The 18,295-nt window shown below is 40.9% G+C and overlaps 2 protein-coding genes and 1 long non-coding RNA gene across 6 annotated transcripts in view; 2 read left to right on the plus strand and 1 right to left on the minus strand.

Moving 5' to 3' along the window:
* Positions 1-18,295, plus strand: part of LOC136420653 (uncharacterized) — a 541,092-nt gene that overhangs the window by 242,352 nt on the left and 280,445 nt on the right. The window lies entirely within an intron of this gene.
* LOC136449238 (vacuolar protein sorting-associated protein 8 homolog) overlaps positions 1-18,295 on the minus strand; it is a 35,614-nt gene that overhangs the window by 4,439 nt on the left and 12,880 nt on the right. For both annotated transcript variants that reach the window (XM_066449147.1, XM_066449146.1), the window contains 8 exons: positions 17,918-18,071; positions 17,326-17,474; positions 16,699-16,875; positions 10,612-10,779; positions 9,919-10,017; positions 9,392-9,532; positions 7,028-7,171; positions 5,977-6,135 (listed from right to left, as the gene is read on the minus strand). In XM_066449147.1, the coding sequence (XP_066305244.1) occupies positions 5,977-6,135; positions 7,028-7,171; positions 9,392-9,532; positions 9,919-10,017; positions 10,612-10,779; positions 16,699-16,875; positions 17,326-17,474; positions 17,918-18,071 (1,191 nt within the window). The remainder of the gene's footprint in view (positions 1-5,976; positions 6,136-7,027; positions 7,172-9,391; positions 9,533-9,918; positions 10,018-10,611; positions 10,780-16,698; positions 16,876-17,325; positions 17,475-17,917; positions 18,072-18,295) is intronic.
* Positions 2,230-4,214, plus strand: LOC136449240 (tripartite motif-containing protein 3-like). The gene is made up of 2 exons (XM_066449148.1): positions 2,230-2,387; positions 2,550-4,214. The coding sequence occupies exon 2, from the start codon at positions 2,619-2,621 to the stop codon at positions 3,963-3,965; it is 1,347 nt and encodes a 448-aa protein (XP_066305245.1). The 5' UTR covers positions 2,230-2,387; positions 2,550-2,618; the 3' UTR covers positions 3,966-4,214.

The following is an 18,295-nucleotide window of genomic DNA, read 5'->3' on the forward strand; positions in this document are numbered from 1 at the left end:
CTCATCACATCTTGAATGGTACAAATAATATTTTTTTTCAGCCAAAAAATCAAGGAGGCAAATCCAAGAACCAATAAATTAATTTGCTGAGACCTATGGTATATTGCTAATATATTGCACCGGAGTTGCATCAGGCATTCAGGCTACTTCTGTCTGTATGTCACCCTTAGGCTTGTGGTATTGTGGGTTGGCTTCATTGTGTCCCAGTGCAATAGAGCGTTAAGCTGCAGAAATCACAATTTGGAACCACTCAGTGGTAAGTGTTACTGTAGGTGGTTGGTTGATACCAAAAATACCTGAATTCCAATTTTATCCTTTTTGCATTGACACACATATATATATCCAGTGAGTGTTACATGTAACTTGTATATATGTGTAGGTGGTATTTCAAGCTCTACAAAGATTAAATCTGTATCTATATAGCCAGTACAACCGCCCTTTGGCATAACACACAAGCTACAATGATGTAAATTTGTTCAGTAATCCTATAAATTGTACAGTGAGGACCCGGATACACCTGAACAATGTTACAGGTATTGTATAGGTGCACACACCTGGTGTGACGTAAGTACAATGTTATGTCAACATGTTAAGTTGTGCACTGGGGCGTGCCAATGTACCAGTCATCACAGGTTACAAGTGTACCAGTCACCACAGGTTACCAGTAGGCATGGCTGTCTCCAGCTCTACATTTTCTGTCCTGCTTGTTGTTTAATTTTTGGAGCCCATCTTGTTAATTTTCCTAGGTAAATCTGTCATTTGAAGCTTACAACAATACATTTTCAGCAATTTCATGCCAAAAGATTAAGATTTTAGGACGGACAGGGTGAACTTTTTTCTGTCCCGAGAAGCAAATTTCCGTCCTGGGACAAAGGGACGTGTCCTGGAGACAGCCCTGCCAGTAGGACTGTTTTACCGGACGTGACCCGACCAGTTTAATTTACGTGACCGACAAAGAGGCCAGGCCAGGTGATCGCTGGTCCCTCCACGTCCTGGGGGTCAGGTGACAACGTGGACATGAATATTCAGGAGGGCAGCAGCTGCTGGGTTTGAGTGACACGTCATGACCTGAAGACCGAAGCAGAAACTTGACATTGTCAAGAAGACTTGCTTGCATGCCTTGAGACCAGGTTAGTTTTGAACACATTTCTGTCCAGAAAAAGAAGGGCTGTATCTATCTATTAATCTTAAATCCTAAAGGTAGTCCCTTCAGTTAACTGAGTAACTGATTTCCAAGGGAGTCCTTTGTAATGTATGGGGCCTGCATGCCCCTTGTCCATAAGGCGTAAGCAAGCTACACGTATTTTGATTTCCCATATTTGTAGGAAAAGCCTTCTTATTCACATACTCTATAGCAAGATGAACCAAATTCTGTGCTTTCTTTTCTTGATTCATTGTAATATGTAGGCGGTTCTCCTGAATTCAGTATACAGCGTTGTCGGCCCCCCCTCCCAACACATGTACAGATCCCCTATTGTATGACTCAGGGCTGCAGCTGCATGAAGTGACACATCCGACTACTAATCATTATTAGTCATTGACTCAGAGGTAAACGGATAATCTGAAGGTCACTACAATCAAGTGGGTTAGATACTGGATTAAGTATGAAGAGGCTTGTTTAAGTGACAAGAGGGCAACCTGAAGGCACATAGAAGATTTCACAGAAGCATTCAGAAAATGACGAAAATATTTCAGTTGAGAAATTTCATGCTGTCATCATCTAGATCTGTGGTATGCCTAAACACCTCACCCGACCTCACCCAGACTTGCCCTTAAGTCTAATATGCAGTATAAATGGGGCAGTGATGGAGCCATTTACTGGTCGGGTGAAAGAGAACACGCTATAGTGACTGTGTGAACATTAACCGACTAGGTAAAATATGGTGACATAATTAATCATCAAAAGTTAGATAAAAGCAATACATCTAAAAACCGGAATGCAAGACGACAATAAGGGTCCAACAGTGCGACATTCAGGCAGAGCGCATATATACGGTACGGTAGTACAGTACATGTAAAATATTTATAGCTCGTTTTAAAAAGATAATATACACATACATACCGTATAATCATAATGATATATATGTATAACATATATATATCAGAGTCACAGACAATCACTAACCATTAAATTGTCATATCATTGCACATATCAAGGACATTATATAATGTCCTTGGTGTGAGTGATACATTAGCCCTCTAGTGATTTTTATCCAAACTGCAGCTTCCTTTTTCAACTGTCATGTGACTTCCTCAGCAATTCCAAGATGGCACTGTTTTGTTTTGGTCGGCAAGGAACTGAAATTTTTTTGTTCAGGAATGGATTTATGAGTGTCAAGAACTCTAAAACAAGTTGTCTGTGGGTGCACAAGAGACAAAAGCTGCTGGTAACCTAATCTTTGGATTGTTTGGGCGTTGGTTTCAATATTTTGGGTGAAAATTTACGTCAGAGAAAATGTGGGAGGGGGGCGCTGGGATAATTTTTTAACACTACTTTATATGCGTACATTCTGGTCACGTGCTAAACAAAAACTCTTTTGTATTCACAGGTGGGCAAGCAGAGACGTTACATTGTATCTTGCAGGACTGACGTTACAAGGTGAAGAAAAGTCGACAACATGGCTGCTGCACCGTTAAGTTTGGAGGAACAAATCAAGGAAGAACTGTCCTGTAGCATCTGCTTGGACCTCTTCATCCGGCCCAAGGTGCTGCCCTGTCAGCACACCTTCTGTGAGGCCTGCCTTCACGACCATGCAGCGAGAAAACGAGCGGTCTTCCAGTGTCCAAACTGCCGTCTGAGAGTCCGTCTACCGCCCAAGGGGGTTGCAGGACTGCCCGACAACTACCTAGTCTCAAGTCTGTGTGAGAGATTTGAAAAGCAGGCATCACTGTCGGAAGGACCAAAGGACCAATCCCTATCTGCAGAAAAGCGCAGCTTCCCCCCCTCTCAGCAACCAGAGTGCAACATAGCTGTTGGTAATGAGCGTTTTGAAGAAAGCCAGTATGACAGAAACCCTGTCACAAATCCTGTACAAGCCCCAGAAGAATGTATCGCTCCAGTTCAGGGCCACTTCACTGAGAGTGGGAACATTGTAGCAAGTGAAACAGGGCACGGTAAGCAAAAGCTAAGCGATCACCAGCTTCAGAAGGTGACGTTTGGTGGGAAGGGCCAAGAGGAAGGACTGTTCAACCATCCCGTCGGTGCTACTGTGTCAGAGGAAGGGGAAATCTTTGTGGCGGACTATGGGAACCAGAGAATCCAAGTCTTCACTCTACGTGGAGAATACATCTCACAGTTCCCAACAGTCGTGTCGAGTGTGGAGAAGATGTACCCGCACGACGTGGCCATGGACAGGGAGGGTAACCTGTGGGTGGTGGGCTGCACAGACTCCGCTGCCTATGGCGTGAAGTATACCAGAGAGGGCAGGGTGCTGATGAAGTTTGGCCTACAGTACACAGAGTGGAGACGTAGGACCGCTGTTGCTGTGGACACCAGGAGGAACCACATCCTCGTCACACAAACCCTCGGGAACAGGGGCAACCTACATGGCGAAGTGCTCGTGTTTAAGAGCGACGGCACGCATCTGCGGACTGTTGGCTGGGAGCAGGGGATGAAGGTTCCGTGTTACATCACTGTGGATGGAGAGGGGAACATCATTGTGTCTGACTGGGGAAATTGCAGTGTCTATGTCTACAACAGGGACGGAGAGTTTCTGTTCAAGTTTGGAGAAGGAGGAAGTGATGAGGACCAGTTGTGGCTACCCCGCGGTGTCTGTACGGATGACATCGGCAACATCTTCGTGGCAGACAGTGGAAACAGACTCGTGAAGATGTTCGACAAGGAAGGCAGGTTCCTCACACACATCGCGGCCTCGAAGGAACCATGGGCTGTTGCCATGGCAACAAACGGACAGTTGGTGGTGACTGACTGGGCAAAGAATATCGTCAATATATTCCACAACTAAACTCTAAAGAGTCTGAGTGAACTTAGAGCTTTTGAGATCTCTTTTTAAATTTACTTTGCAGATCTAAGCATTTTTTCTACTTATTTTTAAATTGGTACTTAGAAAGTACCTCCAGTCATACCACTAGCCAGTAATAATGTTTCTACTCATGTTTAAATTGGTACTTAGAATCAAAGTACCTTCAGTCTGACTACTAGCCAGTAATGTTTCTTAAGACTACTCATGTTTAAATCGGTACTTAGAAAGTACCTCCAGTCATGATCATACTACTAGCCAGTAACGTTTCTTAGACTACTCATGTTTAAATCTGTACTTAGAAAGTACCTCCAGTCATACTACTACTACTAGCTAGTAATGTTTCTTAGACTACTCATGTTTAAATCGGTACTTAGAAAGTACCTCCAGTCATACTACTAGCCAGTAATGTTTGTACGCATGTTTAAATTGGTACTTCGAATCAAAGTACCTCCAGTCTGACTACTAACCAGTAATGTTTCTTAGACTACTCATATTTAAATCGATACTTAGAAAGTACCTCCAGTCATACCACCGGTCAGTAATGTTTCTACTCATATTTAAATTGGTACTTAGAAAGTACCTCCAGTCATACTACTAGCCAGTAATGTTTCTACTCATGTTTAAATCTGTACTTAGAAAGTACATCCAGCCATACCACTGGTCAGTAATGTTTCTACTTAATGTTTAAATGTTTACATAGAAAGTACATCCAGTCTGTTCACTGGCCAGTAACTTTTCTACGTTTTGTTTAGATCATTAAAAAATGCAAAAATCATTTAGATACAAGTCCAAGATACTTGAACATCAATGTGTACATACTGTACCTCAATAGACATGTACAATGTATATACACTCAAGTTACATGTATACTCTTATTTTGTTTCTAAAATTATGTGGTAGATCTTGGTTCTTTACTTTTTGCTCTCATAGATATGTTTGAGATCGCTTCCATAATTTTTACAGGGTGTGGCCAGTAGGGTTGTATACCCATTAGAAAAACTTGTTGTTGAGGTACAGGACTGGTAGCATCAATGTCCCTGTGGAGATACTGTACCTGAATAGACATGTATGCAATAGCATGACAAGTATTATATGACGTATATGCTTATTTTTTACTGAAACGCAAACATATTTCAGGTCCAAAATAGCGGACCACCGATGTGAAGAAACTATCTGAATAGACATGTATACACTCAAGTTCATACTTATTTTGTTTTTGTGTCACATTAAATTTATAAAGATCTTGGTTTTTACTTTTCACTCTCACAGATTAGTTTCGAGGTCTCTTCTAAAACTGGTATAAGATGTACTACGTAGTGTGGCCAGTAGGGTTGTATTCGCATTAAAAATAATGCAAAAATCATTTAGATACAGGTCCAAAATACCCAAACATCTTATGCTTTGCACCTGAATAGACTTATATACACTCATACTCAAGTATACTGTACTTATTTTGTTATTAAAAATGTGTTATTCCTACCATAGAGATGAGAATGTATTGCATGCTGGAAAAAGGTGAAAACATTGTGTAGGATTGGAATCCGCGTCTTTGATTTGAGATTCTCTTACGAGCATGGGTTCTCTGTAAGGTATCTGAAATTTAAATAAACATTCTGGTGACTGTTTAATGTATGTTTCTGTCATTATTGCGGAGCCAAAGTGTCGCCTAGCTATTGAGAAAATTTGACAGTGGCTAATGAGAAACTTTGACAGTAGCCAATGAGAAAACTTGACAGTAACTAACAAGAAAACTTGACAGTAACTGACAAGAAAAGATGACAGTAGCTACAGTTAGCTAATGAGAAAACTTTACTGTATCTGATGAGAAAACTCGACAGCTAATGAGAAAACTTGCCAGTAGCTAATTAGAAAAGTTGACTAGCTAATGAGAAAAGTTGACTAGCTAATTAGAAAAGTTGAGAGCTACTGTAGCTAATGAAAAAAGTTGACAGTATGACAAATCAATTACATGTACAAAGATTGATGTCCCCACCTGTGTTGGAGTGTTGGCGCTGTCAGACAACATGAGCTGGTTCAGGACCTTGACCTTGCTGACCAGAGTCTCCAGCATGATGTTGAAGGCACCCTGGACGTCCCCTGCCTTCTCCAGCAGGTACGCCGTCGCCTCCAGAGACTTGTGCTTCCTGCAGATCTGCAAACAAACATACAGTTTTATTGTACTACAGTAACTCTTAACGCAGAAATGTTTGCGGTGGTTTTATGTTACTTTGTGGTTTTCGCGGTGAACTCTCTAGCACGAACTTAAAACCACTGCAAAACTGTGACCTATGATTGTAGCGCTACTATTGTCTCAAACGCGAACTTAAAACCACTGTGAACACTCCATTTTCTCCCTACCGCGAAATAAAAACCACCCAAACTTAAATGAATTTACAGTAACCTCTAGCACGCTGAAGTAGCACTTTGGATCCCAATTCTCTATTGTTTACGGGGCTAATGGCAGCAGGAAGAAGTTAAATTGAGGAGTTGAAGTCAGGAGCAAATTAATCCATTGCAATTGTTAGTTACATTGTAGGATACATGTAGGTAAATTATTAGTTGATAGTGTCTAATAGCTTTTTGGTGACGCCTAAGGCTTAAAAAAATGGATTATTGGTACTGGGCTTGCTTATTCTAAAGATTCCACTAATGCAAAAGTCCACATATGCCTAGGAAATTCATTTTTGTCTACACCTCGTGGCGGTGGTTTAGAGTCCAGACACATACAATGTAGTAGATAAGAATTTGCACATTCAAGGCCAGGTAATGTTGGCATTTTTTAGCACAGTGTAATTTTCATAGTTCAACTACTGCCCCAGTGGTACTCATTGACAAGCAAAAATTTTCCCTAAAACGACACATAGATAAGTCTTTACAATCTCTATAAATTAGAGAAAAAAAAATTCATGTTGAAGAAAGAGACTGAAACTCAGCATATTATAGTATAATGTGTTGAGTTTCAGTCTCTTTCAACATGAAAAATTCATATTTAAGCAAAAATAATAAGCACAGCATGACAATAACATGTATCTCAAGGTACACACCTGCAGTGTTTCCTCCAACCGATAGGTGTCGTTGTTCTTCAGGAAGGCCATGACACCTTGCGGGTTGTATTTACACATCAGGTCGATGTACTTCTCTGTCACAGATGGCTCTGTCGATACTGGGTCCTTCATCATCACTTGCTCCTGTACAAAAAGGAGAACAAAAAAATTATGTACACTCTCTTGTATTCTCTTTCTTGAGCTGTAGATAGTGGTTTCTTTGAATTGAATGTAAAAAGAAACAAACAAGAGCTTTTAAAAAAAGCTGGCGTTTCGGCTACGTTTATAAGTGTAAATTGTCTTTTCCCTTTACTTGAAGTAAAATCTGCCAGAGGAAGTCACTCAAGGGCTGTTCAGTCTATAAGAAAAATTGTCATTTTGGGAAATGAGTACTGTTTTAATAGAGAAAGGCAGATTGGGGAAAGCAATTTTGAAGTTACGTCACTTAACTTAAGTGCTTTTGAAAAAGCTGGTCTTGGCCTACAACTTGTACTTATTTGTAAAATGTATAATAGGCTCATTATAAAAGCTATCAATGTAATTATGTACATGGCACGCAATAAAACATAAAATTTGAAAAAGCACCATTGAATCATCAGCACTATGGTAATTAAGTGAAATAGAAGTTCATAACAGCTAAGGTTCTATCTAAAATGACTACCAAATGTCAAACAAATCAACAGCTACCTCATCCGTATTATTCTGGTTTCCGCATTTACAACATTTCTTCCTTATTTTCCTGGGTAATTTTGCTAAAATTCATGAAAATTCCCATAGTTTTGTGCCGAGGGGCGCCACTTTCCACGTCCGTGTTGTCTGAATGAAGTCGATACTGAACAATGGAGCATTTGCTACTGTAACAAAGAATCGCTGTTTTGCAAACAACATCAAGAGCCTCTGTTTACATCGGGGATAGAAGTTTAGTGGCGAGTGTTTTGCAAGAATCATCTTACCGCGCATAGGAGCCGCTGCACGGTATTTTCCATTACAATGAACAGAAAAATTTGAATGCCGGGTTTGGAATCTATGAAGTCCTGTTCATAAGACAAAGGCCTTGTATATATTAAATGAATATTTAAAAATAACAAATATAAAATATTTCTTTATTTATTAATGAAAAAAATGATATTCATAAATATGATATTGATGGATTAATATAATATCAATATATATTTTTGATATTCAATATCTAAAAAGAACAACAAAAAAAACATGCACGGACACGAACCCGGATCTTCTGGGTCCGAAGTGCTTCGCGTTGCCAGATCGGCCAAGCTGCGGTACGTAACTAGTCACTCTGAACGTAATGCTATAACCTCACTATATGGTATCATTTATGCCGATTTTTGGTCGTTTTCTTGACGAAATCGTTTTTTTTCTTCTGCAATCTTGTGGAATAGATGTAATATGGTCATTTTTCAGGATATCAAAGTCCGAAACCACAATGCAATGATATTTCCGAACAGTTGTAGCAGTTACATGCGGTCGCCGTCCTGTGTCACATGCAAATCTAGCCTGCCTGCCTTTTCGTGCTCTCTTGCCATATAAGGCAACGGCTATACAAGGATTTGAGAACGTATTGCCATATAAGGTCTTATTGTGTGCGACACAGTGTTGAACCAAGCTTCCCTGGTTCCTTCCTTGAAGGTAAAAGCCAGGACAATGCGTTCCGGCGCGCATGCGCCGAAACGCAAAAAAACAAAATTTAAGCTGAAATGCAAATGAGGACACCGACATGGTGACAGACACAGCGATGGTGCTTGTTTGTTTGTTTGTATTGCATAATGCCTCATGGCGTAACACACCAAGTTTGTACTAAATGGTACATGTACAAGCTAACCAGACAAATCTATTTGATCCACTCATGATCACACCTGGAAGAACCCCTGAGTTCTGGGCCAAACACTCTACAATTACACCCCTGCGACACCACTGTAATATTAACAAAAAAACTCACAGTTTAACACAAATCTTCATGTACTTTTTCTTCAGATTACATGCCAACCTCAATAGGCTGAGGACTCGGTGGGGTACTGTTGTTTGGGTGGTCGCTATTTTTGTTTTGTTCGATTTGCGGGCTTCTGGCTCCTTACAGGGCAGGGGCGCTACTCCCTGTCCCCCACCCTACAACTGGGTGGTGGTGAATACTGTAATTCTTGTTTCTTTCACTGTTTTCACGGTCACCTCTGAACTGTGAACTTATCATCACCGTGAAAAAAACTGTTTATGATTCCTTCACACATCCGTTCTGTAAAATCGCTTGCCGCCACTGGGAAGTTAAAGTTCAGTGCAAAATGTGCATTTTCCTTACACCATGAAATTTTGCTACGTAACCGTGAAGATAAAGTGAATTACAGTGCTCACCTTGGTGTCAAACAGTCCCTGTAGGAAGTCGTACAGGACCACGGGCTGGGGCTCCAGTTTGGAGACGATCTCCGTCAGACTGTGGGAGAAGTCTGTGATGACCAGCTGCGCTGTCTTCTTACTGTTGATGGACACCAGGTCCTGGGGGTTTAAAAACACTCATTTTTAGACAAATGAAAACTTGGTTAGAATCATGGGCTAGACTAGGTAAAGCACTTATCATGTAGTATTGTAAATCGTATTGTTGGTGTGATGATGTATAACAGTCTGATTTCTGAAAAACTTCATTCATGTCTCATGCATTCATTTTTTTTATTTAGTAAATCACATTTTTACAATGATAATATGTGCCATGGATAACTAGCACAGATCTAGAAAGCACTTCATGTTGCAAAAGGCAGTACATGGATTGTACATTTGAACGTGAGTTCTTCTTGCATGGTGTTGATATCAGAATGTACATGCATGCCACCTATCAGAATGCAAAGGCATAGCAACAAAGATGATCTTCAATGATGTGTGATCACCTCCAGTTGTTTCATGGCCTCCCTGTGTACAGCATTCCTCTCCTCATTGCTGTAGCCGTAGGCAGTCATCACAGTGTGGATGAAGGAGAAGACTTGTTGCTACAGAACAACAAGACAAAATCAACATCTTAAAGGTATATAAAGTAAGATGAAGACAATGTTTAAAATGTTTGTCATTTCTTTACAAAGTAACTTGAATCCACATTCTTTCATTATTGCATTGTATGAATGTGTAGAAAAACAAAATGCTATGATTGTACATTCATGGGTTTATTGAGTTCATGGGAAATGCTGACTATGTGATGAGAGGGTGCAAAAAAAAGTGCCAGAGTTCCCAACAAACACAGTGTTTGACATTGACATGAGCAGCCTTGAAACTCCTCAGAATGTTCGATCATAGTAACCTGGGTACCACCCTCTGTAGTTTACCAATGGCTCATTCTTTCGCTTTCCGTGGTTAGCAAGCAAACAGAACAAGCCAGCGGTTGACTACGGACGATGGCACCCGGGTTACAATCAAAGCAAATAGGGTCATTGTAGAAAGTAACAGACAAGCCTTCAATTAACTCATGAGCAGTATATCATCATAACTTGATAAAGTAACAAGTATAGGACTAATTTTTCGGTAAGGTTTATGATACCATTCAATTTCAAACACTTCACTTAGACTTGTGCATTAAGAAAAAGGCTTACCCTTCTTGCAGCATCTCTGAGATAGCATGCTAAGATCTTGTCGAAGTCCCTCCTCTTCTCATACAGGAGTTCGCAGACCCGGTAGAAGCGGGCATTTTCTGCCAGACTTAGGAGCTTTTCTTCGTCCACCTGCTGTAAACCACCTGCATTCAGCAGCTCCAGCAAGGCCTGGGGGGACAGGCAAGATTTGTATTGTTTTTTGTTGTTGTTGTTTGTATTGTATACCCGGTAAACCGCCTCATGGCATAGCACACCAGGTTTTTATGACACTGTTTATCACACAATTGTAAAAGTTGTTCACAAATTACAAAGTCTGACAGTCTCATTGACTACTAATTAGTCTTTTGACAATTCAAGAAAAGAAAATATACTGATCAAATTGTACAAAGGCAACACGACAAGTCATCCCAGGGATATGTATTGTGGAATGTGTATTGCAATGATTTCTGGGATGGTATATTTCTGGGATGGTCTCATACAACCCCCCCAACCCCGTTTGGCACCCAAGTCCCTATTGGTTTAGAGTTAGGCAGCAGGGAGAAGGTTAACTCGTCTGGGCATGACAGACTACTGTGTGTCCAACATTTGTAGAAGACTATATATATTGAGGGAGACATGCCCCCTTAGGGGTAGAGTATCATCATGCTTCCGGCTTCCCGGCGTTCAGCGCAATGATATCTCAGGAAGGTCGGAGTTCCAACAGAAAATTCATGGTGAGTTCCCTTCTGCGTGTTGGATCAAAGCTTCAAACTTTACAGTATGTACTCTACCAACACAGATGAGCTTTCATTAGAAGAGATACAATATTTCCTTGGCCCCTTGAGTGGTTGTTGGATACAAGTTTTACTGTACCTTGCCCCCTTTTTCTGACACAAAATACTGCATGTTGTGTGTTTTCTTGTGTCTCTGTAATACAAAATTAGGGGTAGGTCGGAAGCTGGGCCAACAGTAATAAACAAGCAGTAATAATTAAGTAATAAAATTTTGGTCATCTTTTCAAACCGGTTTATCTACATTCACACTGGCCATCTCAGGACCTTCGTCAAGCAGCCTTTCGACACTAGTACTGGACAAAACTAAGCCGCACTTTCAGGTAATCATCATCGTTTTGTTCTAAATCAGCAAACTGTATTCAAGATTTTAACCTACAGTAACAGTATGACTATGTTGAAAAATAGAATATCCGATAACAATGCATTGATAATGAATCTATCTGTATAAAAATCATCCCTTGCCAAAACTGATGATTCCTAATCATATGCAAGAATGGACCCTCTCCTACTCTCTAAGCAGAGGAGGGGTTCCAGCTGGTTTTTGACGTGTTTTTAGGCGTTTTTGTCGGGCTTTCTACTTTGTCATTTTTTTTTGTCTCTTCTTGGGTTTGAAGAGACAAAAAAAATGACAAAGTAGAAAGCCCGACAAAAACGCCTAAAAGCACATCAAAAACCTGCCGGAAACCCTCCTCTGCTTGGAGAGTACCCTCTCCTACAACAAGCCGCCATTCAGTATTCTGGATAGATATAAAAAAGCCAGGTTGGACACTTAACTACATTTTGTGCCCCACTAATGTTCTCTGTTGGTTCGAGGAGGTAACCCCACATATTAAACCTCCTTGGTCAGTCCAACCAAGGAGGTTTAAACGTCTTTAGTCCATTTACCGTCTTATACCCGAGTTGTCTTTGACAACGCCCCCTTTTCTATCAATCAAGAATTTCAAATCATTATGCTCCATATTTCATATATTTGCAACAACAGCAAAATATTGTCATGGGTAATGAAGTTCACCACTACACTAACTGCATTTGAGGTGAAAAGGACGTTTTGGGGTTAGAAGGAGAAAGGACATTAGAATGTCCTTAAAAGGTCAGTGACCTGCCTTGGGTTAACTGGCATCAAGGAGGTTATAATTATACAGTAAATGCATCTAAGTTCACATGGTTTTTATTTTGCAGTATGGAGAAAATCGAGAGTTCACGGTGGTTTCAAGTTTGCGTTTGAAACTATAACAGCGCTACAGTCATAGATGGGCATTTCTGCATTTACAGTATCTTTGTTGGCATCATGTTTCTATGCAGATGGAGGCCTTGGGGGTGGAAACAAAATTCACACCCAGGTTATAGTAGTCGAAATCGTGGTGAAAAGGGTTTTACACTTAGTCTAGTCCATGTGAAATACACTCTCGCTGCCCAAGGCACAAAATTTGTGGATATTCAAATGCTGGAACATGTTTAAAACAATTGGTGTAATGTAAGTCCAACAAATGCAAGCGTTAGCCCATCTTACTTTGTACCAGATGTGTTATAATGCATTTATAATTAGTGTCACACTATACTAAATGTTCGCTGTAGTTGTTGTCTGTACAATTGTCAGTGACAACTGCACCTTTTGTATTCTGTCCTGAATAATGTTTGAGAGGTATCACATAATTTTATATCATATTGTTTGTCTGGAAAAAGATTTTTAAATTTCAAACCTCTTAAACTGAGTTTATAGGGTAAAAGATGAGTTAGGTCTTTGTCTACTCTGTCCATTTGGTGAGGAAATAGAATACAAAAAAACTTTTCGAATAAATTGGGAAGAGAATGACAAAATTTCGTTAATACATTCATTTGGAATCTCTATGGCAAAAGGAGCGAGTGCATTTCAAATCTATATTTACATTTTTAAATTTTTATTCTTTCATTTATGACTTGTTAATTTTCTATTTTCAAAGATATACAACTACAAATTAAATCAAAAATAAAATTAATTTAAAATTATCTTATCAAGTACCGTACTGGTTTCAGATGACTACAGAATTTAGCAGCATGTCAATCAAGTACTAAAAATATATCATATACTAGTATACTTACATCAGCACATTTGTTTCTTGCCTAATCAATTCATATATAACGATTTATCAATTCTCAAATAACGATTTATCAATTCTCAAATATGCACCATTTTAATTTCTTTTATACAGAGGACAACCACGTCATATCTATGACTCAAAGCGACAACGGGAATCTCCAAATCAAGCGGCTCTCTACAAAGGTATCAGGAAGCGTGAATAAGACCTTCTTCGTGGGTTACTGACGTTAGAAAAAAGGTGGAAATCATCTCTGTGTAAACGTCATAGTTGTACCGGTCCTGCTATCGTGGAACTCTGAAACAGTTTCATAACCACAACGTCCTGCAAACGTTTGACCACCTAACATCTTCCAGTTCATGGATATGAGAACAATTTCAACCATTCGTCAACCTGATCCTGCTGCAGTTGTAGAGGGGACTGAACGACATTGACAATACCTGTTTCATCTTGACATTCCAGCCAGTAGGTATCCATCTGTATAACCAGGCTGCTGTAACGTGTTCGAGGCACTTCATCGAACACAGGGCCTTCATTTTTACATCCCTCCTGAAGAACGGTGCAGCTCCTACAACAAGGTCAGCCTTCCCCAGATTCTAGCCTGGAATCCATACCATCGGGGGCTCCTTGATATCTCTACGGCACTGTGAGTGACCCCCGCCCGCCCAGACAGCTTAGTCCGCTCGGGGTGTGTTTACGGCCTTGGATTAGATTACGTCGCCACTAGGGCGGCTGGGAAAGTAGGGTGGCAAGCGGAAGTAGTTACTGTAGTAGCGGTAGGAAGGCTATCAGAAACGGTTCAATAAAGCTTACTGGGCCCGGTAAAAACCCCTAAGCCTACCCTTAGAGACTGGGACCAGGCTACCAGATTCCAACTGGGGTCTCCCAATAACCAACTGATTGGACTCAGGAGCTCAACTGTGAGGCCGCTACCAATCAAGATATACAGGCACATCTTCGATAATAGGACCGGTGTAACAACTATTGTTTTAGAGAGAACACTGTAACAGTTGTGATACTGCCAGGCAACAAAAGTCACAACTGCAAGAAAGCACATAGGCAGGGAGAACATTAAGGAGGCAAACAATGTTGCCAAGGCAAAAGTAATGTCTTCACTGAAGCCAGCAAAAGGCATTTTGATAACCCTGCTGTCAGCCATTTTCAATTCCTTCTGCGCTGAATTCATAGCATTGGCAAGAAAGGATGGCATACCGAGTTTCCAAATTCTCTTCTTAACGCAACTGATCGAACTTCTAGTTACTGTACCTATTTATGCAGTCTTTCGGCCAAGATTAAGAGGTAAAAACAGACATGAAACCATCATGCTCTTCCTTTCTGTGGTTATCACAAATGCCACGGTGACTGTGTATCTCCTGTCTTTTACCTATACAGTTCCTGCCATTGCGTTTGGTATCATTCAAGGTGCGATGCCTTTCTTTGTTGCCTGTATGGGACTTTTATTCTTAGGTGAATCTCTGGGTCTTTTAGACGTTTGTTCGATTCTGATTAGCATGACAGGTGTTGTTTTGGTGGCGATTGAGGTGACACAGGTAGGCGCAATGTCTACCAAGCTACTTGTGTTGTCAATTGCCATTCCGCTGCTTGCTGCATTTGTCTTTGCCCCCGACATGGTAATCATGCGGTACCTGACAGGGACACTAGGTGTGCCGATAGTCACATCCTTGCTGTATCAAGATTTGTTTGGGACCGTAGCATTACTTGTTATAACATACGCGGTAGAGACTCCAGTCTGGACAATGACGTTGCGTACAGCGTTATATGTGGTAGGACTTGGGTTGAGCAAGTCCCTTTGCAACTTTACTCTCCTTATAGGCTTAAAATGGGAAAAAGCCTGTATCTCCACTGCAGTTCGCATGTTTGTCATCCCCTTCTCCCTTCTGCTGGACTACTTGTTTTTGCAGAAAGTACCAAATTCCCTCCAAGCTGCGGGCGTTGTCTTGGTGATATTAGGAGTGGTGTTAGTTAGCGTGTACACATGGTGGACCCATAGTCAGGAGGAGTTGCAAATCACACTTCTCGAAAAACTCCATTTTGATCCTGGCGAGAAATAAGGGATGTTGTATGTACCACTGTCGTTCAAGAGAGTTCCTACTTACCTTATTGCCCAACCATCCTTTGTACAGAAATTTGTACTGTGATATGTACTTGTACAGATAGATACAATGTCGGAGACAAAAAAACCCAGTATCTTCCTATCTTCATATGTCCCAACCCTGGCTGAGACTGCAATGCGAGGATAGGAATGACAAGTCACACATGACGCACAGTTCATAGCCATGACTACGGCCGGAGTGCAACCATCATCCCTCCAGATGAAGAGAAAAGAAAGAATTTCAAAGTGATCTCTGAACCAATTTAGCTATTCATCCACACCATGTCACAACAGAGAAGACAAACCCTATTCACTGGACTGTGCACGCTGCTAAAATGGAAATGGACATGAAAGGATGCCTACTACTACATTTGTACTATGTAAAAAATGGTATGTTCTTTTCTACCTGACATAAGGAGAAAAGGTGCCAAACAATGGAAGACAAAATAAGAGGTTCCATACAGATTTATCAATGCATCAAGAATAAAGTGTATGGAAGCACTATCGAAGCTGAACAGAAACTTTAAGGCAGCCAGGAAATTAAGAAGATGCAAATAGAGTACATACTGTTCTCTAAGTATATAAACTTTATGTAAATGAACTGTATTATCATTAATTTAGTATCTGAGGTTTCACAGAGTATGGGTTGATAGTTACCACAATGTAGCACCATGGAGGTTATAGGGAGACATATTGCTTAATTGTTGAATGTTAATTGACATTGAATGTGATACTAATATTGGTGTATGGGTCAATCTGTCTCTATGCACAATTAAGAACGATCATTTTCTCATTAATTATGCAAATTAGGCTAAATTTAACAATTGTTATCCGTTAATGTTCCACATACCATAAATAACATGATTTTACATGTAATAAAGTCCTACTATGAAAAAAGACTTGCATATCCGGACAGATCTATTTGATCCACTCATACCGTAATGGATCCATGAAAACAATGAAAAGAATGACCTGTTGCATCTACTTGTACCGACTGTCGTCCTCAGGACTGGCGTGGAACTCAAGCCAAAGGCACAACATTGAAGCATGCGACAGGGGATTCAGAACTTCTGGGTTTTGGACCGTTAAGCTACCGATGCCACTTATACAATTGAAAAAGAATGACCTGTTGCCTCTCCTCGTGGCGGCTGTCGTCCTCGGGACTGGCCAGGAACTCCAGCACCTGCTCGAACAGCAGCCGGTTCACCAGGATGGAGTTCTCGTGCCGCGCCATCTGTCGCGCCAGGAACGTGAAGAGGCAGCCCACCTGGGTCGGAGTGAAACCCACGCTTTCCACCATCACCTAGTGGGGAGAGAACGTTCACACATCACTAATAGTACACAGTGTACAGTCAAACATGTACAAGCAGGCTTTTAGTAATACAATGGAAATGTACCTCATACCAAACACGGATTTATTTTGATTTTGATTTTTTGATTCTATTAGAATTGCAACAGTGCAATACACGTGGAACCCAGGCAGCTATTGCTGGTGTCGTGACCCAAACAGTCATAATATACTAGTACCCTTTTTTTACACTTGGGTGGAGTGAGGAAAGTCGTGTAAAGTGCCTTTTTCTCAAGGGCACAAGATCGGTGGCATCAGGAGATTCGAACCCGGGACTGCTGGGTTCTGGGCCGAAAACCTTGCCGTTATGCCACACAACCCCACATATTTATTTCTGTGTCTGCTTCAGGTTTAGGAGGTGTTTCAGTAAAGAATCTATATATTAGAGGTACAAGAGGACGTTACCTGAAGTAAGATGTCTACTATTCTCTGTCTCTGTCGCATCCCCTCCTCTGTGTTAAACTCGGGCTCCTCGAACGCCAGCGCCAGGACATTCAGGAACTCCCTGGTGTCAAACTGGACCAGAGTTCTCAGGTATGGGTAGGTCTGCTCACCTAACATTATCATTGGGAAAACAACACTGCAAGTTGAATATCAGAGTACAATGTAAGTACAATATGACTAGTTTCTAGTCTGAAAATAAGCCCCATACACAATCTCTCCTTGTCAATATAAAACTAGTCTAAAAATATATAATATGTGATCAACAAGTGGAAAGCTACCCTACTTTTCCACCATATTGGTCAAGAGGGCAGAGGTTCAAACCCCGCTTGGGCATGGTGTAAGGGGTTGCATTAGTCCTTTCGGATGGGGACAGCCAGCTGCTCATAATGTTTTTGGAAAGCTACAGACTGACGTAAGCCTTAGATGGCCAAGAACCCAACACACTGCCGACAAACACTGCTGTCCCCTGCTCACCCCAACAAATGTTTCTGAATTTTCCCCACAGCATTTTTACCCACCCCTTAAGTGTTTCTGAATCGTCCCCAAATCATACCTTCACTGGCATCTTTAGTGTGCAACACTGTCACACATTTGAAGACTTCAGACTTGACCGTGTCGACCAGGTTGGGTGGGATGTCGCCCAGCGGATACGCCCGTCCCGCAAGACAACAACTGATGTACACCAGTAACTTGTTACCCAGCTTTATCTGAAGTAAAAATGAAACATAGAGTGGTCACCATAGGCAGGTTCGACTGTTACATTATGATTGTCAGGAAAGGAGAAAGAGAGACATGCATTTTTTTAAAACTATATCACTAATATCAAACACAACAGAAAAAATCTAAATCAGCAAAATTTTAGGTGTAAAACTAATAAATGTCAGTAGCATTCCATACAGTGCTAGCAGAACCAGCGATAATCATATTGTAT

Source organism: Branchiostoma lanceolatum, chromosome 15 (assembly GCF_035083965.1).
Source record: "Branchiostoma lanceolatum isolate klBraLanc5 chromosome 15, klBraLanc5.hap2, whole genome shotgun sequence".
Classification (NCBI taxonomy): Eukaryota; Metazoa; Chordata; class Leptocardii; order Amphioxiformes; family Branchiostomatidae; genus Branchiostoma; species Branchiostoma lanceolatum.

Bases quoted from the DNA above. Each gene is read 5' to 3' on its own strand.
- LOC136449240 (XM_066449148.1), top strand. From the start codon at position 2,619: ATGGCTGCTGCACCGTTAAGTTTGGAGGAACAAATCAAGGAAGAACTG.